At 45.3% G+C, this 11,695-nt stretch overlaps 1 protein-coding gene across 6 annotated transcripts; it reads left to right on the top strand.

The window, feature by feature from the left end:
• The first annotated feature begins 59 nt into the window (after positions 1–59).
• On the top strand, positions 60–9,015 carry LOC144686484 (gamma-crystallin S-1-like). 6 transcript variants are annotated; one of them, XM_078551756.1, is made up of 3 exons: positions 60–68; positions 6,422–6,668; positions 8,747–9,015. In XM_078551756.1, exons 1-3 carry the CDS (start codon positions 60–62, stop codon positions 9,013–9,015), a joined length of 525 nt encoding a protein of 174 aa, XP_078407882.1. The 6 variants fall into 6 exon arrangements, with proteins under 6 accessions (XP_078407882.1, XP_078407880.1, XP_078407878.1 ...); XM_078551754.1 differs by having other exon boundaries at positions 6,422–6,664; positions 8,740–9,015; XM_078551752.1 differs by lacking the exon at positions 60–68 and adding an exon at positions 2,196–2,216 and having other exon boundaries at positions 6,422–6,664; positions 8,740–9,015.
• Positions 9,016–11,695: the final 2,680 nt, after the last annotated feature.

The raw sequence follows: 11,695 nt of genomic DNA on the forward strand, positions 1-11,695 counted from the left end.
TTCACACTCTTTTAAAAAGTACCTGGATCTGCACTAAAAGTGCTGTAAGCTGCAGGGCTATGGGCCGGGTGCAGGAAGGTGGGATTACAAAAGGCACCTGGGTGTCCTCGGGCTGGCATGGACAAGATGGGCTGAATGGCCTCCTTCTGTGCTGTAACTTTTCTATGGTTCAATAGTTTTGTGACTTTATGTTCCAGTTAATTTTAATGGCAGCAAGATTGCAGAAGCTCCATAAGTCTCCTTTCCAATTCAGCACACTTAGACTATTCTAAATTCAATGTGATCAAATACCATGTCAGCAAAACCACTGTTATTTTGCAGCCCATAATTAATTCTGCCTCATGTAAAGACTGACCCCTTGGTGTTAACTTTGTAGATGGACTTCACCAAATAAATGTATAATCAAAAATAATTCACTGCACCTCTAGTCAGTGAAGCACAAGTATAAGACCCCACCATTAAAAAGTGGTGAAATCCCTTTCAAATCTGTGTTCAAATATTTAGGAATGATTTTTGGGAAACCTGTCACACTTAATCCTCAACCTTAATATGAGGTGAGGGCATTTTCCTCAGGGTTCATAACATTTCAGTTTGATGACTTTTCTTCAGATCCTGTCATCCACCTGAAATGTTAATGATATTCCTCTCTCCACAGATGCTGCCAGACTGGCTGAGTGTTTTCGGTTTTTCTGTTTTTGTTTTTATTTTCAGATTTCCAGCATCTGCTGTATTTTGTTTTAGTTCTCAGCATTTGATTGTGGTATTATATACATTATAGACAGACTATTAGGTAAGATCGCCTGGTTGTAAGTAAATCGTATTGATGTTGCCTAAAACAAATAAAAGTAATCAGGTCTCCAGCACAGATACAAAATAAAATGCTAATATTTAGTTTGGGTTGTCCACAATTCTTTTTGATCCTGATATATAACACCAATAACCTGCATTTATATCGTGCTTTTAGCATGGTAACATTCCAAAGTGCTTCACAGCAATGTTATCAAACAAAATTTGACATCAAGATGCATAAGATATATTACAACAGATGACTAAAATCTTGGTCCAAGAAACAACTTTTACAGAACCACTTAAAATGGGAGAGGAAAGTAGAGAGGAGGAATGGTTTATGGAGGGAATTCCACAGCAGCTGAAGGCACAGCTCCCAATGGTGGAATGATTAAAATTGGATATGTGCAAGAGGCCAACATTGGAAGCTCACAGAGAGATCTCAGATAATTGTAGAGCTTCATAGCTTTACAGAGATATGTGGTGGTTGTATATTAATTGGGTGTTTAATTGCATTCACGTGATGGAGAGTAATTGAGGACCCACCTTTGCTCATATTCATACCAGCAGACTGAAACTGTGATTGTTGGTTTGCAGCTGCATGATATGCAGTGTCTGTAAATAAAATAGTAAGTGTATAAAAACTAGGCTCCTATTCTGTGCTTCACCAATTGGCTATCTGAGTTGCAACATATGGACGGGCAAAGACAGGATTTTACGGCCCCTCCATCTCGCGGGTCCTGCTGAACTGAATGGAGATTTAACTAGCTTGCCACGTCCGCTGGGGGGTGTCACGCCACAGCAGGGCCGTAGAATCCTGACAATGGAATAATTTAAAAACAAAGCTGCGAATTTTGAAACTGAGTTGTTGCTGGCCCAGGAGCCAATGCAGGTGATTGAACACAGGACTAATGGGTGAATGGGACTTGGTGCGAGTTAGGAATCAGGAAGCAGGGCTTTAGATGAGTTGAAGTTTACCAAGCATGGAAGGTGAGATGCTGGCCGGAAGTGCATTGGAATAGTCAAGTTGTGTGAAACACCCATGGCAATGGAAGGATTGAGAGAGGTGATGGTGAATTACAATCTAATAGTCTGCTGTTTCTGCAGCCAAACACATAGGCCAGGATTTTCCATTTGTGGGGGGGGCTAGCGGGAGCGGGCGCGGGTGGGCACGGACCCGATCACCGCCCACAATCAGGTCCATTCCGCCATTTTATGCGGGTGGGCAAATTAAGGTCTACCCAGCGTATTTCCCGACTCCCGTGGATAGTGGGAATGTCCGGGTGGTGGCGGGCGTGCACAGACCGACAGGACCAAGGGCAACCTGGCAGTCTGTTTAAAAGAAGGCCTGGCAGCCTTTTGTAAGCTGCTCAGAATTGCCAGTTCCAGGCCGCAGCAGAGGGGTTGGGATGAGTAGGCCAGGCTGCAGGGTAGGGCAGGAGAGCAGGGCAGGCTGCAGGGTAGGGCAGTGGGGCAGGCCAATGCGCCTCTTGTTTTTCTGATGTCCATGTTGGCATTGGGCATTCAACCCAGCAGGTAGCCTTACCCTCTGAGCCCCTCCCTGTCATGACTGCATTGAATCATTGAGGGCATTTTTCCTTTGCTGGGTGGGCAAGCGGATAGTGCCCATGCTGAGGTCAGCCTGAGGGGGTCATGAGGAGATAAGTTTTCCCCTGCACCATGTGTTGATCTTAGTCCCACATGACTGGTTTGGGAGCAACCTGGAGGAGCTGCACCTAGGCGCATACTCAGAACTCCGGGAATGTCCTATGCAGGGTGCTGAGAATGGTGGAAGGGAAGCCTCAAGATGTCGTGGCAACGAACCATCTCCTGCCCTCGTCGCTGCACGTGCTTGCGCCTCCTTGCTATAGGAGGAAATAACGTGTGGATTTTAATGTGCTGTAGGGGGTGGGGAGAGCAGGCCTAGCTTCTTTGTCTGAGTGATCAGCAGCAGCGGCGAGAAGAGGCACTGGAGGCTTGGTATGTCCCAATCTGGTTGGAGTATTGCATGCACGAGCAGAGTCCATGTGCAATTTTCCCTAATCAATGCTCTTCTCTCTTTTTCAGGAGAAGAATGCCCATAACACAGCCGAGCATGTGAGGACTGGAGGCAGCCAGGGATAGCTCTCCATATTAAGCCGCTTCGAGCAGGAGGCCTTGAGCTGGAGAGGCGCCATGCACTCAAGTCTACTGGTGTCGGTGAAGCTGGGGTGGCATGGCCAGGTGTTTAAGGACAACAGTGCAGTTTGCATTGTCCTCCCAACAGCCATAGCACTGATGATTGTTAAATGAGTTATTGTTGCAACATTGCCGGGCCATTGGTTATGGAAGGTTGAACGCATAATGAGCCAGGGAGACAGGGATGATCTTTGTCATTGCCTGCACGCTAACTGATCCACTGTCCTTGTTCCTCCTTTCAGCATCGTCAGAGCATGGCCGTGAGGAGGAGCAGCAGAGGCCCCCTCTCACACCTGAGGGGCCTGACATCTCACCAGCATCACACCATTTCTGTGAGGCAGGCACCAGCACAGATACTAGCACCTCGGTGGGAATTAGAACATCGGCTAGTGTCCCGGGGCACAGTGGTGAGGGCACTTCACACTCGCTGGAGGAGCTGGCAGAGACAGAGGGTGCCCATGGCGCCAGCAGTCAGAGGATTGCGGGGGACCAGGCACATGCTCAGTCGGGGCCTGATGATGTGTCTCTGGAGTCGTCCGTGACGCAGCAGCTACAGGAAATGCAGGCGGGTGTGAGGGAGCATCTGGGGGAGATACATGAGGCTATGCTTGGCTTGGTCTCCATGGTGGAGGAGTCTACGCGGACTATCGCTGAAGCAATGAGCCTCATGTCCGAGCGCCATGTGTCCTCCATGGAGAGAGTGGCGACCCTCGTGGAGAGGCTCCTCCAGGAGTCCCGCCAGGGCTTCCTGGGAATGTGCTGTGACCAGCAAACCCTCACATTGGCAATGACCGCCAAGGTCATCGAGGCCAACAGGACAGCAGAGTCAGCAGGCTGTCTCAGATGCCACTCTGAACGATGGGGCAATACCAAGATGTAGCATCTGGAAACAAAATCATAAGGCACATTAGGCACACCATGAGTTTATCACTAGTGCTTTTGTGTTGGCCCAAGACTAGGTCCTTATGATTTCCTTTTGATTGTTTACACTATTGTTTAATATATGTGAAATCTTCTGACTCACACATTAAATGCCAGATGTGTCACTATGGCTGAGGGTGCCTCGTTTCTTCTGCATGTGCATGTTTCAGAAAAGTGTCATGAGTGTTTTTTTTTGACATTCACCTTTATGTACAAGGCCCTTAGTTAGTGCTGATGACCTGGCAGATTTTGCACTTAGGTGTCGAGTATTGAGGCGGCAGCCCAAGCTTGTCCTGGTGATCCATCCGTGTTGTGCAAGCTGCAGGTTCATTGGATTAAAGCCTCCCGGGTGTCCCTGCCTCCTTGGTGTAGTCCCAGGTCAGCATCTACCCCCTCAGCATTTCCTTGTGCGTGCACGTCCTCAGAATCATTACTGGACTCATCGTGTGCAGCCGCAGACACTGCGTCAACGTCTTCAGTGTCCACTGCGTCCCCCCCCTTTCCAGCGCAAAATTGTGGAGAGTGCAGCATGCAACCTCTATCACCGAGACACAATCTGGGGGGTACTGGAGTGCTCCCCCTGAGCGCACATCTTGAGAAGACCAATGGTTCTCTCCACCACAGCCCTTGTGCAGGCGTGGCTCCTATTGTACCGCTGCTCAGACTCTGTTCTTGGATGGCAGAGGGGATAGACCTTGTCACCCAAAAGCCACCCATCCAGCCGGGCTGGAGCACTGAAGAGGCCCGACACTTGGGAATGTCCGAGGATGTAGGTGTCGTGGGAGCTGCCTGGGTACCTTGCACAGACTTGTAGAATCAGCATCCTGTGGTCACACACTATCTGCACGTTCATGGAGTGGAAGCCCTTCCTGTTGACGAAGGCACTGGGCTCACCTGCTGGCGCCTTGATGGCCACATGTGTGCAGTCTATTGCACCCTGGACGCGGGTGAAGACAGCAATGGCCGCGAAGCCTCTGGCTCGCTCTGCCTGGCTGGCCTTGTCCCAGCGGAAGTGAATGAAGGTCAATACCCGTCTGAACAGAGCATCTATGACCTGCTTGACACAAGTGTGGACAGCTGATTGGGAGATGCTGCAAAGGTCACCCACCGAGCCCTGGAAGTGGCCAGAGGCATAGAAGTTGAGGGCAGCTGTGACCTTCAGTGCCACTGGCATGGGGTGTGCACCCACATAGTTAGTGGAGATCTCAGGCCCAATCATCTAACAGATATAGTTCACTGTCTCCCTTGACAGTCGGAGCCTCCTTCGGCACAGCATCTCAGACATATTGAGGTAACTGCTTCGCCGCCTGTATACCCTGGCAGCAGAATAGTGGTGTCTTCTGCAGCACCTCCCACCTTGGACTTCCTCTTGGCCCTGCGTCCCTTGTGCCTGCGCCTGTACTCCCAAAGGTGGCTCCCCTGGAGGCTGAATGTGCACTCCTGGCCAGCTCCTCCTTCTAGCCCTCCCTTCCTCCTCAGAGGAGCTGCCTCCAGTGGACATATCAGATTCCATATCCAGACTAAGGGAAGGCTTCCTGAAACCTGCAGGCCCGGAAAAGATTCCTAACTGCAGGATGCTGACCTGAAGGTTAAGAGTCCAGAACAAGCTGCTGGAATGTGTTCTGAACTACTGCAGATCACACAGGCAAGTTTAAAAAACTTTTTCCAATAAATACTTCATAGACCAGATTGACGACCCCACTGAGCCCTCTTATCCCGCCCATGGATGAGGTTAATAGAAAAGTCTCTTACCCGCCTGCCCAATGCCCCCGTGCACCGACGCGACGTTCGCACAGGCACCGATAAATCAGCATCGATTGAAGACTTAAGAGCCTTAAGTGGCCCGTTAATTAATGGTGTGCACGTGTCAGACTTAATCGCGTGCCTCCACAGCGAAATATTGCGATGGTGTGTGGTGACGTCGGGAAACTCGTCCGACATCACTGCGCGACAATTTACATGTGGTCGTGCGGGGCCCACCCCCGCACAGCAAATGAAAATTTCTGCCCATAAAATAGTTGTATAAACTTATGTTTAGTCAATGTCACAAGTATTCACCTCTTTTATACTTCTATGTAAAATATCTCATAAACAAAAGAATAATGTTAGGCTGTTATCAACTCAGCACAGTTCACAGTTCAATGTTTTGTGTGTATTTTACTTTGAGAGTGGCTATGGCCTCTCATTCTTTGTTTCTTTATTCCTACTAGACAATCAAAATGACATGAAAGCAAAACAAAAAGAGCCAATAGCAATCTACCGCTCTGAATAAAGGTGTTTTACTACAGTATCTGTGAAAGATTTTAATTCTTTTTTTTGCTGATGTGCTCTTGAGATTGTCTGAAATAACAAAGGTAGTCTCTGCAATTGTCTCACAAACATATAAATACTGAGCTTCCAGAGCAATAATATGTTCAGTCTCTTGCTTTTCCAACTGTGAGCTCAAAATGGGAAAGGTAAGCGCTCACATTTTTCACATGTTATTAATAGTTCATTGGGAAATACAAATATTTCACTACATTTTCTTTCACCACAGATCATTTTTTACGAGGACAGGAACTTCCAGGGTCGGCACTATGAGTGCAATAGTGACTGTGCTGACCTGTCCCCTTACTTCAGCCGCTGTAACTCCATCCGTGTTGACAGTGACTGGTGGGTGGCGTATGAGAAACCCAATTACATGGGATACCAGTATGTTCTGAGCAGGGGAGAATATCCTGACTACCAGCGCTGGATGGGATTCAATGACAGCATCAGGTCATGTCGCTCCTACCCACATGTGAGTAATAAATTCTTTGTCTTATAGGCATTAATGAACTCATCAATCGATTTATATTTGAAATGGACTGTTTACCTATTTATTTAATAAATCAAAATGTCCAATAATTGTTCATTCCCTCTTCATTTAATGGATTTCCTGAATCAATAATCCAAATTTTAAGTTGAAATCTAAATTGTAAGCTGTAATTATCGGCCCACACTCATTCAGCGAAAATCTCTGCACTGTCATGATTGATCACTGTAAGTTTGATAGAAAATTGATGGCAACGCTGGATACACTGATGGGGGCGGGAGGGGGTGGTGTGGTTGGTGGATGGATTTTTGCCAATCTTCCACAGGAGGTACGGTGTTCAATCAGGCCAATTTCTGAACAAACTCCCAGTGAAATATCACTTAGGAGAGGAAAGAATAACAACTGCCTAAACATCCTATAAAGCAAATACTAAGAAGGTGAGAGAAAACTGGCTGAAATTAGTTCAGCTACAAACATATTTATAGATACAGCTGACACCACTTGCTGAGTTCGCCATCAGGAAACATTGTATAGAAGAAGTCCCCCGACTTTCTTCCATTTCTCTCTTAGTTGATGTATCTAAGAGTAGTCATATTAACTCTCTTGGAGAAAATGCAATACAAAAACAGCTGAAAATACAAATTGCTTCAAAGCTGCCCACTTGATTGGCACCCCTCCCACAAACATTCACTCCCTCCACCACTGGCGAACAGTGGCAGCAGTGTTTACCACCTACAAGATGCACTGCAGAAACTCACCAAGGCTCCTTAGGCAGCACCTTCCAAACCTATGACTGCTACCATCTAGAAGGACAAGAGCAGCAGATACATGGGAACACCACCAACTGGAAGTTCCCCTCCAAGTCACTCACCATCCTGACTTGGAAATATATTGCCATTACTTCACTGTCGCTGGGTCAAATCCTGGAACTCCCCTCTTAACAGCACTGTGGGTGTACCTACACCACATGGACTGGAGCAGTTCAAGAAGGCAGCTCATCACCATCTTCTCAAGGGCAATTAGGGGTGGGCAATAAATGCTGGCCTAGCCAGCGATTCCCACATTCTGTAAATGAATATAAAAACAAAATTGAGAATTGAGTTTAAATTGGAATTGTGGTTACAAAACCAAATTATGATAAGTAACCATCTTCCCATCTTCCATGTCCAGTGGGACAAGAGATAACCCATGTATTCAACTGTGGTTGCATCCAACAAAAGACACATTAGATTGTTATTTTATAATGAAGATACCCTTCATTTGGTTGTATTATTAGCTGGGAGACAGTTTATGTGTGATGGGGTTTTGACACTTTATGATAGCGGAACAGATAAGTTGATAGAGAGAAAACATTTTTGCCGGTTGTGGGGTTTAGGAAGCATAGTGTAAAACTTAGAGCTGAAATTTTAGGAGTGAACTTAGGAAACACTTCTAAACGCAAAGAGTGATAGATGTTTGGATCCTATTCTGAAAATGACAGTTAGTGCTAAATCAATTGTTAGTATTGCTAATCAAAGGTATTAGATGGTATGGACTGAAGGCAAGTATATGGAGTTAGGTCACAGAACAGCCATGAGCTCAAATAATGGTGGAACAGGCTCAAGGAGCTAAATTACCCACTCTTCTGCATATGATCCTTTGTTCCCATCAAATGCAAGTACTTAACTGAATCACAAATCAGTATTCAAACCCTGAATCCTTTTGTTTCCATTCTCCAGGGCAGTCTGGAGTGGGACTTCAATCTAAAACATTCCAGCTTGTAGCATTTAGTAGCAATAACTTTGATTGAATATCTGATCATATTGATACAATGGTATAATAGTGATTGCTGAATATCTGATACCAAAACAATAAATACTGGACATATACAACAGGTCAGAGAACATCTGGAAACAGAAAAGGCAGATTAATGTTTTGGGTGGAGAGTTTTCATCAAAGCTGCCAATGTGTTCCCTGATAGTATTACAAGCATAACAGAACCCCTTTACAGTAATTTTCTTTAGTGTTGTGTAGGTATATTTATATCTTCATCCCAAATGTTTCATTTCTTCTTATTACAGTACCGAGGTGGAAACTACAGAATGAGGATTTACGAGAGACCTGACTTTGGAGGACAGATGATGGAATTCATGGATGATTGTCCATCTGTCTATGATCGTTTCCGTTACCGTGACATTCACTCCTGCCAAGTGATGGACGGCTACTGGATCTTCTATGAACATCCCAACTACAAAGGCCAACAGTACTTCCTGAGACCCGGTGAATACAAGAGATACGGTGACTGGGGCAGTTACAACTCAACTATCGGATCTTTCAGAAGAATGCGGGATTTCTGATTCCTTGCTGAATTCTAAATTTTGCCCAAGTCATAACATTCTTAAACATAATAAATGTGCTATCATCAGAACTGATTTCCTTTTTGTTTGGATTGTGTTTCTATGCCTCTGCTACTACACACATTTTATGATCTTGAGAAGATAATAATTATAGAGAAATAAATTTTAACCATAGCATTGAAAATAAGAAAATACATAGCAACAGATATTCACTTCATTTATTCATTCAGACCACTATGCTGATGGATGGACCCGGCCATGTTTTATGAAAAAATATGCTGAGTATTTCCAGCATCTTTTGTTTTTATTTCAGAATTTCTGGGGCACTTTGTCAAGCCATCATCAATACCCTAGCAATATTTATTCCAGAAATTATCTGAGGTCTTCATCTAAAAGGATTAAGTGTTGTGCTATTCCACCTCATTGGACACATTGCGACAGCCACTGGGAGAAAGGGAGTGCTTGTTTATGGGCATCTTGCTAGGTTCCTCCTGACTGGTCTAGGATTGAGAGGAGGATGTGAGACACAGTAGCTCTAACGGCTACAGAAGAGAGTGCAAGGAGGGTGAGGGTGAGGATGCCTATGGGTACTGGACATCCTCCCTCCTCTTGATCATCTTGACCAGGGCCTCTGAGGACTTGTGCACTCTCTCCCTGGGTTCTTCAGCCATCCTACAATGTGCTGCTATCCACAGCACTTTCTACATCTCTAATGGAGTTGAGTGCAGGGAGCCCACATGTACATCTCAATGAAAATTCATCAGCACTTGAGTGGTAAATCTGCAGTTGTCCTGCGTGGCATCTCCAGGTCACTTGAATTATGGTAATCAGCAATTAGAACCAAAATGGTGTGTTGAATCCAGACCTTCAGGTTATTGTGACTTAGTAGTACAGTATCAATTTAGTACCAGCTTTCACACTTTGCCAAAATATCTCTCTTCATCAACTTTCTGGTTATGGCCTGATTCAGTGATGGTAAATGTGTAAGTTCTGTTTGATTCGCACCATTACAAAGCAGCCACTTGATTGGCACACCATCCAACACCTTAAACATTCACTCCCTCCACCATCGGCAGTGGCAGCAGTATGTACTATTTACAAGATGCACTGCAGGAACTCCCCAGGCCTCATTCAATGGCACCTTCCAAATCTGTGACTACGACCACCTAGAGGGACAAGGGCAGCAGAAACATGGGGATAGCACCCCCTGTAAATCACATATCATCCTGACTTGGAACTATTTCAATGATCATTCACTGTTGCTGTGTCAAAAAACTGGAACTCCCTCCTAACTGCACTGTGGATGTACCTACAGCAGATGGACTGCAGTGCTTTGAAAAGGTGGCTCACCACCAACTTCTCAAAAGCAATTAGAGATGGACATTAAATGCTGGCCTTGCCAACAGAACTCACCATCCCATAAAAGAATTAAAAAACCCTAAACAAAAATTTTCCCTGTGAGATATAACACCTGAGCGCTGTCCACCAGTAGTGCAATCCCTAACCTGAACATTACTTCACACAATAACAAGCAAGCTTCAGTTAAAGCTGTGTAGATATGTTGTGTACTGGAATAGACTCTATCCATTAAGTAAACTTATCCAAGATGATTGACAGTGGACAAAACTACCTGGAGTTTGTGCTTGTAGTCTAGTAAAATTAATTTCAATGAAGTCCAAGGACAGTCTGGCAGACGTACCAAACATTAAAAAAGCTGCTAAGTTGTGCTGTATGTAAAATAAACATTGACTAACAGTGAATAGTATCAGATTTAGAGGACTACCAGGTTGATCCAATAATTTTAGAGAAAGTAGTTTCCAATGACACTTGACCATCCACAGGTAATGAGTGAATCATTTAGAAGAAGTTCTCTGCTTAACTGGATGGCACATAAATAACTGCGAAGTAGCATCAAGTTTCTTCATGCATGAGGACTGAGTGTTATTTATGGATTAGGAGACTCATACAGTGGGGATGTGCCTTGTGTTGTGGAAGAGCTTTTCCTTCGACTTGCCACTTGAGGGTCTGGCAGTAGGACTCACATGTATACCGCATACGTGCCACATACACATGCTGTGCGGCCACCTTTGCCATATCGATCAGCTAAAGAGTATCCGTGCGTTTGTGGGTATCCTCCTTTGCTATGAGCCTTAATTTCCCTGAGGTAGATAGGTACCCTCCTATTTTTAACACCATTCAAAATTGGGAGAGCATTGCTGCTAGTACCAGTGGTTTCTGATCCGTGGTGCAAAAGCTTTGCCAGTTGGTGAAGCGGCAACCATAGCACTATGTTGATGATTGAGGCACTGCTTAACCGGGAGCCAAAGTAGATCATGAACACAGTGCTGTTGGGTTATGGGACTTAGTACGAGTTACAACAGAAGCAGCAGAGTTTCGGATGATATTTTGTTTTGGCACATGACAAGCCAGCCATGAGAGCATTGCAATAGTTGAGCCTAGAGGTAACAAAAGCATGGATGAGGCTTTCAACAGCAGAGGAGCTAAGGCAGGGCAGAGTCAGTCAATGTTACAAAGCTGGAAATAGGCAGGTTTAGTGATCGTGTGGATCTGGTCAGAAACTTATTTTGAGCTCAAATATGATACCCAAACTGCAAACAGCCTCATACAGTTGCTAGGCAGAAGGGATGGAGATGGTGGTGAGGAAATGGAAATTGGGCAG

Source organism: Cetorhinus maximus, chromosome 11 (genome assembly GCF_964194155.1).
Source record: "Cetorhinus maximus chromosome 11, sCetMax3.hap1.1, whole genome shotgun sequence".
Taxonomy (NCBI): Eukaryota; Metazoa; Chordata; class Chondrichthyes; order Lamniformes; family Cetorhinidae; genus Cetorhinus; species Cetorhinus maximus.